General features: G+C 46.0%; 1 protein-coding gene across 4 annotated transcripts in view; it reads right to left on the reverse strand.

The window, feature by feature from the left end:
• The window catches only part of LOC134348271 (anion exchange protein 3-like), a 171,736-nt gene that overhangs the window by 17,047 nt on the left and 137,981 nt on the right, over window positions 1-16,708 (reverse strand). For 3 of the 4 annotated variants that reach the window (XM_063051403.1, XM_063051400.1, XM_063051401.1), the window contains 6 exons: window positions 15,546-15,740; window positions 13,510-13,698; window positions 11,195-11,284; window positions 10,037-10,203; window positions 3,392-3,645; window positions 1,321-1,490 (listed from right to left, as the gene is read on the reverse strand). In XM_063051403.1, coding sequence (XP_062907473.1) covers window positions 1,321-1,490; window positions 3,392-3,645; window positions 10,037-10,203; window positions 11,195-11,284; window positions 13,510-13,698; window positions 15,546-15,740 — 1,065 coding nt within the window. The remainder of the gene's footprint in view (window positions 1-1,320; window positions 1,491-3,391; window positions 3,646-10,036; window positions 10,204-11,194; window positions 11,285-13,509; window positions 13,699-15,545; window positions 15,741-16,708) is intronic. The other variant, XM_063051402.1, reaches the window with a different exon arrangement.

A 16,708-nucleotide genomic window follows, 5' to 3' on the forward strand; every position in this document is an offset into this window, starting at 1 on the left:
TTCACATTCTTGAAATAAGATTAAGGTTAGCTTTATTTCTCACATGGACATCAAAACATACAGTAAAAAGTGTTGTTTGCATCAAATCAAATCAGTGAGGATTGTGCTGGGCAGCCTACAATCATCGCCACAATTCTGGCACCAACACAGCATGCCCACGATCTTACCAACTCTAACCCATATGTCTTTGGGAGGAAATTGGTGCAGACAGAGGTGGAAGTTGGTGCTGTAATGTGTTGCACTAGCTGCTATGCTATTGTACTGCCCTTCTGTGCTCTCTCTCCAGGGGTGTTTTGATGCAAAAGACGGTATGTTGGTGTAGGTTGCTGGAGTCATGGTGATGTAGTTATAGAGTGCAGAGACTGGCTATTCGGCCCATCTCATCCATGCTGACCAAGAAGCCAAACTGACCTAGTTCTATTTGTCAGAGTTTGGCCCATATCCTCAGACTGTGCTGGTCGATGACACATGACATATTTCACTCTATGGTTCGATGTACATGTGACAAATAATGCCAATCTTTGAATCTTTAAAATATAGAACACACACTCAGTGGCCACGTCATTAGATACACCTATACAATGGCTTGTAAATGCAATTATATAATCAGCCAATTGTGTAGCAGAAACTTAATACATAAAAGCATGCAGACATGGTCAAGAGGTTCAGTTGTTGTTCAGACCAAACATCAGCATGGGGAAGAAATGTGATCTAAGTGACTTTGACCGTGGTGTCAGACAGGGTGATTTGAGTATCGCAGAAACCACTGGTTTCCTGGGATTTTCACCACCATAGTCTCTAGAGTTTACAGAGGATGGTGTGAAAAACAAAAACACACCCAGTGACAGTTCTGTGGACAAAGTGCTTTGTTATGAGAAATGTCAGAGGAGAATGTCCAGACTGCTTGACAGTAACTCAAATAACCACACGTTACAGTGGTGTGCAGAAGAGCATCTCTGAACGCACGACACATTGAACCTTGAAGTGGATGGGCTACAGCAGAAGAAGACCACAAATAAACACTCAGTGGCCACTTTATACAGATGTGAAGATAGAGCTGTGAATTAGACTGAGAAAGTGCACGGTCATAGAATGATTATGGGACGTAATGAGACCATTTGACCTTTCGAGTCCACACTGGCTCAATGTTTTAGCAACCCATCCCATCCAACTGTCTGCTCTCTCCCCACAGCCCTACAAGTTCTTGCTCTTCAGATGCTGACTCAGCTCTCTTTATGAATTTGCCTCCAGTCCTCCCCCTCCCCATGTTGTCCGACTCTATGACACTTGACAGAGTGGGAACGAGGGAAGGACACTCACCTTGGTGACGTAGACGTGGTCCGGGTGGAACTTGGCTGGAATAAACATCAGCAGCAGTCGCTCATACAGTTGGGTTCCTGTCAGCGACGTCAGCCCCATGTACAGGAAGATCCCAAACAGAACCGCCATTGGGATCATCCGTAGCACTGTGCCCATGACCACTGACAGTCCTGGTGGGAAGAAGGGAGACGCACATAACATCATGAAGGGGCATAACCACAGCTCCACAAGACCCCACCCCAACATCCCACCCGCTTCAGCCACACCAATCTCTCCCCTCCACAGGTTGGCCCATCTCCTCTGGAAGACCGAGAGATAGTGAGGGAAAATGGAGGTGGTCACAGTGATTGGTAGAACCCAAGGAAGTATCAGAATGGGGACAGCATCACCCCATCTGGGGACTAGGATCTAAAGTAGACGCTACAGCCAAGGAAGTTTGCCAACGCTTCCACTTCCCCAGGAGGTTAAAGAAATTCTGCAGGCCCCTGTCGACACACACCAATTTTTAATGATCCACCACAGAAAGCGCCTGTAAGATTGCTTTACGGCTTGGTACGGTAACTGTTGTGCCTGTGACTGCAAGAAACTGCAGAGAGTTGTGGACACAGCTCAGCACAAAACAGGAACCGGCCTCCCATCCATGGACTCTGGCTGTATTTCTCACTACCTCGATAAGCATCCGGCATAATCAGACATCCTGACATTCTCTCTCCCCCCCCCCCCCCCCCACCGCATCAGATAGAAGATACAAAAGCCTGAAAGCACATACCACCAGTGTCAAGGACAGCTTCTATACTACTGTTATATGACTTTGAATAGTTCCTTGGCATGATAAGATGGACACTGTACCTCACAATCTACCTCATTATATCCTTGCACTTTATTATCTGCCTGCACTGCACTTCTTCTATCACTGTTTATTCTGCATTCTGTCATTCTGTTATTGTTTTCCCTTGTACTGTCTCAATGTGTTATTGAAATGACACTCTTGATCTCACAATCTACCTTGTTATGGTCCTGCACATCTGTAACCATAGTGTTGTAACTGAAGACTGCTCTGCGGTTCTATGTTATCGTGCACTCTGTTACTGTTTTTCCCTTGTACTGCCTGGATGTACGGATGTGATGAACGGATCCGTATGGATTGGGGGTAGTACTGGAATTGCTTTGTTATTATCACATGTGCTGAGATACAGTGAAAAATTTGTCTTGCTTTCTACTTACAAGATCAAATCATTACACAAGGCATTGAACCAGAACAAGTTAAAACAGTCACAGATGTAGAATAAGGAGTTACAGTTACAAGGAAAGTGAGGTGCAGGTAAACAAGAAGGTGCAAGATCGTAACGTGCTAGGTTATGAAGTCAAGAGTCCATCTTATCATACAAGGGGACCGTTGAAGAGTCTGATAACAGTGGGGTAGAATCTGTCCTTCAGCCTGGTGGGACATTCTTTCAGGCTTCTGTGTCTTCTGCCCAGTGGGAGAGTGGAGAAGAGGGAATGTCTGGGGTGAGTAGGCTCTTTGATGTTGGCTGCTTTATTGAGGCAGCTAGTAATATAGACAGAGTCTGGGTGGGAGGCTGGTTCCTGTGATGTGCTGAGCTGTGTCCACAACTCTCTGCAATTTCTTGTGGTCACAGGTAGAGCGGTTGTCATACCAAGCTGTGCTGCATCTGGATAGGGTTCTTTCTAGAACACAGAACACAGGATATTACAGCACAATACAGGCCCTTTGGCCCACGATCTTTCTAACTCTTCCCTCCTATATACCCCTCCGGTTTTTGATCATCCATATACCTATTTAAGAGTCCCCTAATGTATCTGCCTTTACCACTATCCCTGGCAGGACGTCCCACACACCCATCACTGTCTGTGTAAAAAAACCTTCTAAGCTGCATTGAAAAACAAAATTTTTTCACAGTACCTCAGTATAGGAGGTAATAATAATCCAATAATGCAAATAACCCTTCCCCACATATCCCCATGCACAGGTGACACCTCCATGAACAAACAGCTTGACCCAGCACATAGGGAAGTGGAAAGGGAGGATGGACCCTTGAGTACGACTCACCCACGAGCAACGCCACCAGTGTCCCAGTGATCCGCTGCTCTTTCACCTCCTTGATCTTGATCTTCTCTCCTGGAGCGGTGCTCTTGCTCATGACAGTCAGGGCATTGACATGGGCGATGCTGCGTACGGTGGCTGCCGTCTGCCAGGGGAGACCGAAGATGCCACAGACTCCGCCTCCCACACCGATGAGGAGCAGGTCCAGGTGGAAGCCGGAGCCTTTAACCAGGCGCCTTTCCTTCTTGCTGACAATAAGCCTGTGGAGTGGGGAAGGGGAGGGTGTGAATCTAACAGGGTATTAGGGGAAAGGGGGCCGGTCTGTTGACCAATCTTCCCCCACATTTTCCCCATCTCCTGCCCCTCCATTCCACCCAACCACCAACACCCTTACCCAATGTCATTTCCACCTCCTCTCTCACCCCACTAGGTGTAACTGTGTGATCACCCGAGACAAGTACGATGTTCTCCAAAGGCAGGGTTTCCCAACCTTTTTTATGCCAATGAGCCTTACCATTAACTATGGACCATGGGTTGGGAACTCGTGTCCTAAGGGGTTATTCCCTTAATGGAGAACACCCGTACACGATTTTGCTTAACGTGGGGACACTGTTGCATGGGTAGCCAACACAAAATCCTTGACAGAACGGAGTCAGGGCCCAGTGTCATGCAAGGCTAAGTGTACGACTCAAAACTGTTGACGTACAGAAGGATGTCGGGGCCCAAGTCCACAGAGTCCATACGAGGACGTCCCTTGAAGAACAGAGATGAAAAGATATTTCTTTAGCCAGAGGGTGGTGAATCTGTGGAATTCATTACCACAGATGGCTGTGGAGGCCAAGTCATTGGGTATATTTAAAGTGGAGGTTGTAGGTTCTTGATTAGTAAGGGAATCAAAGGTTACGGGGAGAGGGCAGGAGAATGTGCTTGAGAGGGATAATAAATCAGCCAAGATCGAATGGCAGAGCAGACTCGATGGGCTGAATGGCCTAATTCTGCTCCGATTTCTTATGGTCCTATCTCCTGAAAGTGGCCGTGCAAATAGATAGTGTGGAAGAAGAAGGCACATGGCATGTTTGCCCTCATTAGTTGGGGCATCGAGTATAAAAGTCGGTAAGTCACATTGCAGCTTTATAAAACTCTAGTTAGGCCACATCTGGGGTATTACATTCAGTTCTGGTCGCCTCATTAAAGGAAGATAGTTGCAGAAGAGGTTTACCAGGATGCTGCATGGATTAGAGGGCATGTCAGCATGTGTGGGTGGGAGGAACGAAATGGGCTTTTTTTGCTGTTGTTTGTTGCTTGTTGTGTTCTGTGTTGTTCTGCTGAGCGTTGTGGGCGTGATGTGTTGGCGCTGGAATGTGTGGCGACACTTTCCGGCTGCTCTCAGCACATCCTGAGGTTGTGCAGGTTGTTAATGCAAATGACACATTTCACTGTAGGCTTTGACGTACGTGTAATAAATAAATTCTTATCTGAATCTGGAGAGTATGAGGAGAGGTTGAAAAAACATGGATGGTTTTCTCTGGGGTGTCGATGGCTGAGGGAAGACCTGAGAGAGGTTTATAAAATTATGAGAGGCATGGACAGTCAGAATCTTTTCCCCAGGATACAAATGTCAAATGCTAGGGGGAATTTAAAGTGAGAGGGGGAAGGTAAAAAGGAGATGCTGGCCTTCTGAGTTCTCCAGCATTTTGTGTGTGTTGCTTGGATTTTCAGCTGTTTGTGATTGATAATGACACTAGTTCAAGTTGAGGGAAAGGAAAAGAAACATAGTCCAAGGTAGTGTTAAGGTTTTACAGGTCAGTTTGAGAACTTGTCCTTTTTTTATGTCCTTGTATGGAAACCTCAATACAGTACACAGGAGCACAAGGGGCTACAAAGTGGTGACCTCAGCCAGTCAAATCATGGGTGCAGCTCTCCCCATCATTGAGGATGTTTACAAGAGGCAATTTCTTTCCTTTTCATGTTATATGTCAATGATTTGGATGATGGCTCTGTGGCTAAGTTCAAAGTTCAGAAGTTCAAAGTACATTTTATTATCAAAGTATGTATACTTTATACAACCTTGAGATTTGTTTGTGGATGATACAAAGATAGGTGGAGGGGCAGGTAGTGTTGGGGAAGCAGGGAGTTTGCAGAAGGACTTAGATAGATTGGGAGAATGGGCAAAGAAGCGCAAATGGAATATAGTGTAGGGAGGTGTATAGTCGTGCACTTTGGTAGAAGGAATAAAGGTGTAGGCCATTCTCTAAATGGGGAGAAAATTCAAAAATCAGGGGTGCAAAGGGACTTTGGAGTCCTTGTGCAGGATTCCTTAAAGTTTAACTTGCGGGTTGAGTGAGAGGGAATGCAATGTTAGATTTCATTTTGAGAGGGCCAGAATATAAAAGCAAGGATATAGTGTTGAGGCTTTATAAGGCATTGGTCAGACCACACTTAGAGTATTGTGAGCAGTTTGGGCCCTTTCTCTAAGAAAAGATAGGCTGACATTGGACAGAGCCCAGAGGAGGTTCACTAGAATGATTCTGGTAATGAAAGGGTTAATGTATGATAAGCAGTTGATGGCTCTGGGCTTGTATTCACTGGAGTTTAAAAGAATAAGTGGGGAACTCATTGAAACCTATTGAATATTGAAAAGCCCAGACAGAGGAGAGAAGGATAGAGAGAGGATGTTTCCTATAGTGAGTGAGTCTAGGACAGAGGGTACAGCCTCAGAATAGAGGGATATTCACTTAGAACAGTGATGAGGTGGAATTTCTTTCAGCAGAGAGTGGTGAATCTATAGAATTCATTGCCACAGATGGCTGCGAAGGCCAGGTTAATGGGTACATTTAAAGTGGAGGTTGGTGGTTATTGATTAGTAAGGGTGTCAAAGGTTACAGAGAGAAGGCATGAGAGTTGGGTTGAGATGGATAATAATCAGCCATGATGGAATGGCAGTGTAGACTCATTGGCTGTAATGGTTTAACTCTGCTCCCATGCCGTATGGTCTCAGGATGGCCCCTGCCACTCAGACCATGCCCTCTTCGTGATGCTGCTAGTAAGGAGGCAGTACAGGACCCTGAAGACCTGTACACCAAGGTTCAACAACAGCTTCCTCCCCACTGCCATCAGGTTCCTGAACTGACCTGTAAAACCTTAACAATACCTTGGACTATGTTTCTTTTCCTTTCCCTCAACTTGAACTAGTGTCATTATCAATCACAAACAGCTGAAAATCTGCAGACACACATCAAAGTTGCTGGTGAACGCAGCAGGCCAAGCAGCATCTATAGGAAGAGGCGCAGTCGACGTTTCAGGCCGAGACCCTTTGTCAGGACTAACTGAAGGAAGAGTGAGTAAGGGATTTGAAAGCTGGAGGGGGAGGGGGAGATCCAAAATGATAGGAGAAGACAGGAGGGGGAGGGATAGAGCCGAGAGCTGGACAGGTGATAGGCAAAAGGGATACGAGAGGATCATGGGACAGGAGGTCCGGGAAGAAAGACGGGGGGGGGGTGACCCAGAGGATGGGCAAGAGGTATATTCAGAGGGACAGAGGGAGAAAAAGGAGAGTGAGAGAAAGAATGTGTGCATAAAAATGAGTAACAGATGGGGTACGAGGGGGAGGTGGGGCCTTAGCGGAAGTTAGAGAAGTCGATGTTCATGCCATCAGGTTGGAGGCTACCCAGACGGAATATAAGGTGTTGTTCCTCCAACCTGAGTGTGGCTTCATCTTTACAGTAGAGGAGGCCGTGGATGGACATGTCAGAATGGGAATGGGATGTGGAATTAAAATGTGTGGCCACTGGGAGATCCTGCTTTCTCTGGCGGACAGAGCGTAGATGTTCAGCAAAGCGGTCTCCCAGTCTGCGTCGGGTCTCGCCAATATATAAAAGGCCACAATGGGAGCACCGGACGCGGTATATCACCCCAGCCGACTCACAGGTGAAGTGTTGCCTCACCTGGAAGGACTGTTTGGGGCCCTGAATGGTGGTAAGGGAGGAAGTGTAAGGGCATGTGTAGCACTTGTTCCGCTTACACGGATAAGTGCCAGGAGGGAGATCAGTGGGGAGGGATGGGGGGGACAAATGGACAAGGGAGTTGCGTAGGGAGCGATCCCTGCGGAATGCAGAGGGGGGGGAGGGAAAGATGTGCTTAGTGGTGGGATACCGTTGGAGGTGGCGGAAGTTACGGAGAATAATATGTTGGACCCGGAGGCTGGTGGGGTGGTAGGTGAGGACCAGGGGAACCCTATTCCTAGTGGGGTGGCGGGAGGATGGAGTGAGAGCAGATGTACGTGAAATGGGGGAGATGCGTTTAAGAGCAGAGTTGATAGTGGAGGAAGGGAAGCCCCTTTCTTTAAAAAAGGAAGCCATCTCCCTCGTCCTAGAATGAAAAGCCTCATCCTGAGAGCAGATGCGGCGGAGACGGAGGAATTGCAAGAAGGGGATGGCGTTTTTGCAAGAGACAGGGTGAGAAGAGGAATAGTCCAGATAGCTGTGAGAGTCAGTAGGCTTATAGTAGACATCAGTGGATAAGCGGTCTCCAGAGACAGAGACAGAAAAATCTAGAAAGGGGAGGGAGGTGTCGGAAATGGACCAGGTAAACTTGAGGGCAGGGTGAAAGTTAGAGGCAAAGTTAATAAAGTCAACGAGTTCTGCATGCGTGCAGGAAGCAGCGCCAATGCAGTCATCGATGTAGCGAAGGAAAAGTGGGGGACAGATACCAGAATAGGCACGGAACATAGATTGTTCCGCAAACCCAACAAAAAGGCAGGCATAGCTAGGATCCATACGGGTGCTCATAGCTACACCTTTAGTTTGGAGGAAGTGGGAGGACTCTCACTGCTCCCCATCTGTAATTTCTTCGGAAAATCTGCAGATGCTGGAAATCCAAGCAACACACACAAAATGCTGGAGAACTCAGAAGGCCAGGGAAAAGATGTTCCGAGCCCCAAAGAGTCCTTCCAGGTGAGGCGATACTTCACCTGTGAATCTGTTGGGGTTATATACAGTATCCAGTGCTCCCACTGTGGCCTCCTGTATATCAGTGAGACCTGACGTAGATTGGGAGACCGCTTCACCGAACATCTACGCTCCGTCTGCCCGAAGATGCAGAATCTCCATTTTAATTCCACTTCCCATTCCCACTCCAATATGTCAATCCATAGCCTCCTCTACTGTCATGATGAGGCCACACTCAGGTTGGAGGAACAACACCTTATATTCCATCTGAGTAGCCTCCAACCTGATGGCATGAACATCGATTTCTCGAATTTACGGCAATGCCCCTCCCCTTCACCATTCCCCATCCCCCCTTTCCCTCTCTCAGCTTATCTCCTTGCCTACCCATTACCTCCCTCTGGTGCTTCCTCCTGCTTTTCTTTCTTCCATGGCCTTCTGTCCTCTCCTGTTAGATTCCCCTTCTCCAGCCCTGTATCTCTTTCACCAATCAACTTCCCAGCTCTTTACTTCACCCCCTCCCGGTTTCACCTATCACCCTATGTTTCTTTCTCCCCCTCTCCCCACCTTTTAAGTCTACTCCTCTTCTCTTTTCTCCAGTTCTGCCAAAGGGTTTTGGGCCAAAACGTCCAGTTTTCTCTCTTCTGTAGATGCTGCCTGGCCTGCTGAGTTCCTCCATCATTTTGTGTGTGTTACTAGTATCATTATGTTTATTTTGTCATGCATAATTTAACATAATTTATGTTAATTTAGGACTAGGTTAGGGGTGGCACAGTAGTGTCATGGTTTGCGCATTGTTTTACTTCACCAGCAATCACCAATCAGGGTTCAATTCCACTGCTGTCTATAAGGAGTTTGAACATTCTCCATGTGACCGCGTGGGTTTCCTCTGGGTGCTCTGGTTTCCTCCCACATTCCAAAGATGTACACGTTAGGGTTAGTAAGTTGTGGACATGCTGAGTAGGCATCAAAATTGAAAACGAAGCATTTCACTATGGGCTTCAATATTTCGATGTACATGTGACAGATAAAGTTAAACTTAAAAAATCTTTAAACTTTTCATGTCATTAATAGACATGGTACTCTCTGGAAAATATCTCATGGCGGGACAGGAGACACACAGTGTCTCGATGTGTCATCTGCAGTTTTCCAAATGATTAACTGTGTAATTATTCTTGTTAAGTAGGAATCATGTATAGGTGAGGGTTAGTAAGCTGTGTTTAGGTGCCAGAGGTATGGTGAGACTTGTGGGCTGCCCCCAGCATATCCTCAGGCTGTGTTGGTTACTGATGCAAATGACCATTTCACTGTATGTTTCAATGTTCATATGACAAATAAAGCTAATCTAATCTTTAATCCTTAATGTTTAACTTATGCTTGTAAAGTACTGCCCTGCTAATTGTCATGGCATTGATACACTGGATATGTAGGAAAGAGGATACAAAGTGGGTTCGGCCAGCTCCATCATGAATACAGCTCTCTCCACCAGTTAGGACACCTCATAAAGGTGGACGTCCATCATCACGGACTCCTGCGATCCAGACTACACCCACTTCTCAATGTGGCCTTCAGGGAGGAGGTACAGGAGCCTGGACTATTTGACTGTGGCAGACATCACCAGCACCCTGGACTCTCTCCCGGAATGCCGGGTAAGAGCGCGGGTAGTAGGGGTAGGTGAGGGTGGGGGAGGAGGGTTGTCTGTACTCACGTGGTGATGTTGGTCTCCATGAAGATGAGGATGAAGAGAAGCAGGGCAGGGATAACTGAGCCAAAGATCATCCACAGAGGGAAGCTGTTGTCCTCGCCCAGGGGGTGAATGAACCAGCTCCGCTTGCTGGGAGAGGTAACCGAGAAGTGCAGAGGCACGTTCAACTTCTGTGGAGTGAGAGACAATGCCAGACGTCAGAGAAGAGGCTGGAGGCCATTTTGAGCAACACACATCACACAAAATGCTAGAGAAAAGTGCAGGTGCTTCTGAAGGTGTTGTAGATAGTCTGGAAGATTGCCATAGGTTACAATGAAACATTGATTGGGTGCAGAGCTAGCTGAAAAGTGGGAGATGTTCAATCTGGAAAAGTGTGAAGTGATTCACTTTGGAAGGTCAAAGTTGAAAGCTAGGTCAACAGCATCGTGGAGGAACAGAGGGATCTTGGGGTCCATGTCCAAAGTTGCTGCACCAGTTGATATGGTGGTTCAGAAGGCGTATGGAGTGCTGACTTTCATGAGTCAGGGGATTGAGTTCAAGAGGTGCGAGACAATATTGTAGCTCTATAAAACTCTGGTTAGACCATACTTGGAATATTGTGTTCAGTTCTGGTCGCCTCATTACAGGAAGGATGAGGAAGCTTTAGAAAGGGTGCAGAACAGATTTACCAGGATGCTGCCTGGATTAGAGAGCATGTCCTATGAGGAAAAGTTGAGTGAGCTAGGGTTTTCCTCTTTGGAGTGAAGGAGGAGGAGGTGATTGGATAGAGATGGAAAGATGATGAGGGGCGATTATTGAGTGGACAGTCAGCAGCTTTTTTTCCAGGGTAGAAAAAGCTAATATGAGAGGGCATAATTTTAAGGTGATTGGAGGAAATTATAAGGGGGATTTTAGAGTAGGTTTTTACAGAGTGGTAGGTGTGTGGAAAGTCCTACCAGGGTTGATGGCAGAGGCAGATACTTTAAGTATATATAAGAGTCTCAGATAGGCATACAAATGAGAGAAAAATGGAGGGCTATGTGGGAGGGAAAGATTGGATTGATCTTGGAGTAGGTTAAAAGGGAAGCACGACACAGTGGGCCTGTACTGCGTTGTTTTGTTCTATTTTCTAATAATACTCGAATGGGTTGTTAACACAGAGTTTGACTTGTACCCCTTTACCTCAGTGTAGGTGTCAGTGACTGAGATATCCACGATTAACATCAGCAAGATGGCAATGGGAATTCCAAAGTCTCCAATAACCCGTCGCACCTGTAAGAGAGAAAAGGTCATCTCTAGACTGCCAAAGATCCACAGATCTTCACTGCTATAGGGCAGTTCCAATTGGGTCAGGACACATGGCTGCATCCTTTTCACCATCTCAAACTGAACCTTGGCTCCTAACCAAGGCTTCCACTTGCACCATTGTCAACACAGACTCTGTATCAACCCCTCTGCTGGTGGAACCCTAGCACGTTTCGGTAAATGTGAGCTCATCTGAGAGAGTGCTGGACAATGCACATCTATACTCAGGTAGAGAGCATCCTAACGTGCTGCGTCACAGTCTGGTACAGAAGTTGCTCTGCGGCAGACAGGAATGCTCTACGATGGGTAGTCAAAATTGCTCAATGCATCACCGGTACCAGCCTAACCACCTTCAAGGACATATATATACAGAAAGGTGCTAGAAAAAGGCCAGTAACATCACGAAGGATCCCACACACCCTATCATTGGACTGTTAGTCCCACTCCCATCAGGGAGGAAGCTACGTAGCATTCATGCCAGAACCACCAGACTCAAAAACAAATATTTTCCCCAAGGCTGATCAACACCTCCACCCACTAACCTACTCCCTCCAGACCCCAAAGCACCACTACTTTATCATTTTCTGTCAGAGTCTTCTGATGTACAGACGCTGCTGTGCCTAGCATTACTTTATGGACACACAATCTATGTATACAAGCTACCTTGTATACCTAAAGTTATTGTGTTCCTCTATCTTCTTGCGATTTGTTTTCGTGCTGCATCAGATCTGGAGTAACAATTATTTTGTTCTCATTTAAGCTTGTGTACTGGAAATGACATTAGACAATTTTGAGTCTTGAATTTACCTCTGTAGCTTCTAACAGCCTCTACATGGTCATGGCATGTGTTCTATTTGGATGCATCACAGCTTGGTACGGCTGCTGTTCTGCTTGTGACGTATCTGGGGAACACACACACAAAATGCTGGAGGAACTCAGGTCAGGCAGCATCTATGGAGAGGAATAAACTGTCAGCGTTTTGGGCCAGGAGCCTGCATGTGACCATAGGAAACTCCAGAGAGCTGTGGACACTGCTCAGCACATCACAGAAACCATTCTTCCGTCCATGAACTCGGTCTATACTTCTCACTGCCTCAGTAAAGCTGCCAACATAATCATTGACCCTACCGATCCTGGATGTTCCCTCTTCTCCCCTTCCCATTGGGCAGATGATATAAAAGATAAAAGGATGTACCACCAGGCTCAAAGACCCTGCTGTTAGAAGACTATTGAACAGTCCCAAATATGTAAAGATGGACTCTTGACCTCACACTCTCCCTCATTATGACCATGCAGCCTATTGTTGACCTGCACTGCACATTCTCTGCAATTGTAACACTTCATTCTGCAATCTGCTATTGTTTTCCATTAATACACTGATGTGATGAAACACACTGTATGACGGCAAGACAAGGTTTTCCATTGCACTTTGGTACATGTCACAATAATAAGCCAACTACAATCATTGCAGGCTCTGCCCTCATATGCCTGAGGGAGAGGGATGAAGTAAGGAGCTGAGGGCACTGGATAGCATCCAACCTGGTGGCATGAACATTGATCTCTCTAACTTCCATTAATTTCTCATTCACCCTTCTCTCTTTTTCCACTCACCACTCTGGTTCCACTCTCACCCCCTCTCTCCTCTTCACCTGCCCATCAGCTCCCTCTGGTGCTCTTCCTCCTTCCTTTTCGTCAATGGTTTACTCTTCTATTAGATTCCTCCTTCTTCAGCCCTTTACCTCTTCCAGCTATTCCCTCCCAGCTTCTTACTTCACACTCCATCCCTCACCAGCCACCTTCCTCCTCACCTGGTCTCACCTATGACCTGTCAACTTGTCCTCCTCCCCTTCCCCCAATTTATTCTGGCTTCTGACCCTTGCTTACCAGTCCTGAAATGTTGAATGTTTATTCCCTTCCATAGATGTTGCCTGAGTTCCTCCAGCATTTTGTGTGTGTTACTCCTACCAGCATCACATCCTCTATCCCCATCTTCTTAATCTGGATTCTAGCCCCTTCCTTTCCAATCCTGATGGAGGGTCTTGGCCTAGAATGTCGTCTGTTTATTCCTCTGCCTTAAGTTCTGAGTTCCTCCAGCACGTTGTGAGTTGGTCCCCATATATCTCTGTTTGCAACAAGGAGAGGAGGGGAGGGAAGGGCAGAGGATGCACAGAATTACCCCTCGCCATACTTACACCTCCCCCGAGAAAGCGGCTGTTCCTGAACTTCCTCAGGAAGTAGGCAATGAAGAAGGTGCCAACCATCAGGACCAGAGAGAGGAGGGCTGTGTTGGGTTGCATCTGCACCATCATATCCTGTGTATAGTTGGCCCTTGTCCCTGTGTCAGGAGGGTAGGTCTTGAGAAGTGGATGTTCTGAGAAGACCTGGAAACAGGGAGAAGGTAAGTCACCAACTAAGACCTTTTGATCTGAAACACAAATAGAGGTCTTTAGATCCATCCCACTTGTGCTCATCCTACTCACCCTATCCGCTACTCAGAGCCTCAGAATGTTTTGTTCTCCTGTTATTTCTTCAATTCCTTTTTTTTGGATTTTTTTCAGGCAACTCATTCCAATGAAAACGCATAGATTCATACAATCATACAACATAGAAGTAAACCCCTTTGGTACAACTTGTCCATGCTGTCCAAGATGCCTTTCTGAGCTGGTCCAATTTACCAGTGCTTGGCCCCTATACTGTATCTGTAAAGTGTTCCTATCCTCGTACCTGTCCAAAATTCTTATAAGTATCGTTGTCCCAACTACTGCCTCTGGTAAACTCGCTCCATAAACCTACACCGACCGTGTGAAAAAGTTGCCCATCAGATCCCTTTTATATCTTTCCCATCTCCACCTTAAACCAATACCCTCTCACTTTAGACTCCTTGACCCTGGGAAAAGATTGTAACTACCTCCCTCATGATTTTTTGAGGATCAAGATTAAGAACAACTTAGCACTGTAGCGTAGCTGGTGGAGTAACACTTACAGTGCTAGCTCTAAGATCAGGGTTCAATTTCTGCCACTCTCTGTAAGGAGTTTGGATGGTCTCTCTGTGACTCTGTGGGTTTCCTCCGGGTGCTCCACTTTCCTCCCACATACTAAATTCATATGGTTAGAGTTAGTGGGTTGTGGGCATGCCATATTGATGCTGGAAGCCGACACACACGGCTGCCCCCAGCACATCATTAAACTGTGTTAGTTGCTAATGCAAAACTGTATGTTTCGATGTTTCACTGTAATGTGATAAATAAAACTAATTTTTTTAATCATTTTTTAAAATCTACTGTCCTCTGTGTAGAAAAGTTACCCCTCAGCTCCCTTTTAAATGTTTTCCCCCCTCCACCTGAAACCTACCTTGGGGAAAAGATTGTAACTATCTCCCTACCTATGTCCCTCACGATTTTGTAAATCTTTATAAGTTCAAGTTCAGGAACAGCTGCTCCCCTTCAACCATTTGGTTCTTGATCCAACTGGCATAATCCTAACTACCACCTCAGAATGGCAAAACTATCACCACTTTGTTCTAAAACGGACATTTTATTTTGTTCTAATTGTTTTCTTACTTGTAAAAATTGGGCGTAATTTATGTTTTTCTTGTGACATACTTCCTTCTCCCTCAATGCACTGTTGTAATGAAATATTCTTTATAGACGGTACGCAAGTCTGTACATTGTTAATTGTGACAATAATGAACTAATTTACCAATTTACCCTTGGTGATTGTGCTGCCTCAGTTAAATTTCCCCTTAACTATCTCTGCTCTGAGGAAACTCCCCTTTCTTCGGGTATCTGTAGACCATATGACATAGGAGCAGATTAGGCCATTCAGCCCTTCAGGTCTGCTCCTCCATTCTATCATGGTTGATTTATTATCCCTCTAAATGTCATTCTCCTCTCTCCTCTCTCTAACTTATGACACTCTTATTAATCAACAACCTAACAACCTCTGCTGTCTGCATTGCAATGAATTCCACAGATTCACCACCCTCTGGCTAAAGAAATTCCTCCTCATCTCTGTTCTAGATGGACATCCTTGCATTCTGAGGCTCCACCCTTGGTCCTAGACTTTCCACTATGGGAAACGTTCTCTGCATACCCACTCTATTTAGGCCTTTCAATATTCAACACTCATTTCCAATTCCATTCCAGTAATCTTCCCTCTAAATCCGTGTCACCCAGCAGCGTGGTGTGGATGAATAGGCGGGTCCGGCAGGGACTTGGTGAGCACTTACCATGCTGAGATTTTTCAGGGTCTCATAGATGAAGATGGCAGAGATGAGGAAGGCGAAGACCTCCTGGGTGAAGGGGGAGATGTATCGAACCAGCAAGCTGCCCTCAAAGGCCACTGCGATGAGCACAATGAACATGAGCCAAAACCCAATCCATACGCGGCCAGTGAGATAGTCAATGTTCCGGTTCTTGCTAAACTGGTGGCAGAGTTGGGTTGGAGATTGGTGGGGAAGGGGAGGGTGGTTCAGATAATGGGAGGAAAGGGGAGAAAAGAGTAAACATTTAACTTGCCTGACAGCTCCTCTGTGAACTAATTAAGACTATAAGACCATAAATACAGGAGCAGAATTAGGCCACTTGGTCCAGCAAGACTGCTCTGACATCCCATCGTGGCTGATTTATTGTTCCTCTCAAACCCAAGAATTGATCATCCCCACTTTAAATATGCACAATGACTCTGGTTAAAGAAATTCCTCTTCATCCCTGCTCTAACTTAATGTCCTTGTATTCTGACGCTGTGCTTTCCGGTCCCAGACTCTCCCACTATAGGAAACATTCTTTCCACGTCAAACTCTATCTAGGTCTTTTAATATTAGATTGGTTTCAATGAAATCCTCCCTCCCTCATTCTTCTAAACTCCAGTGAGTACAGGCCCAGAGCTATCAAATGTGCATCATGCATCAAGGAAACTAAAGAAATTCAGCATGTACCCATTGACCCTTGCCAATTTTTATTAATGCACCATAGAAAGCATCCTATCTGGATGCATCACAACCTAGTACGACAACTGTTCCACCTGTGTACTGCAAGAAATTGCAAAGTTATGGACATAGTTCAGCACATCGTGGAAACCAGACTTCCCTTAATGGACTCTGTCTATATTTCTCATACTTTGGTAAAGCAGCCAGCATTGTCAAAGACCTTTACCTACCCACCCCAGACGTTCTCCCTTCTCCCCTCTCCCACAGGTAGAAGATACAAAAGCCTAAAAGCACATACCTCCAGGATCAAGGACAGCTTCTACCCCATTGTGATAAGATGACTGAATGCTTCCCTGGTATGACCCCACATTCTACTTTATGACCTTGCACCTTATTGTCTACCTGTGCTACACTTTGTAGTTGTTACATTTTATACTGCATTCTGGTTCCTCTCTTACCCCTTT

This window comes from Mobula hypostoma, chromosome 6, assembly GCF_963921235.1.
Source record: "Mobula hypostoma chromosome 6, sMobHyp1.1, whole genome shotgun sequence".
Classification (NCBI taxonomy): domain Eukaryota; kingdom Metazoa; phylum Chordata; class Chondrichthyes; order Myliobatiformes; family Myliobatidae; genus Mobula; species Mobula hypostoma.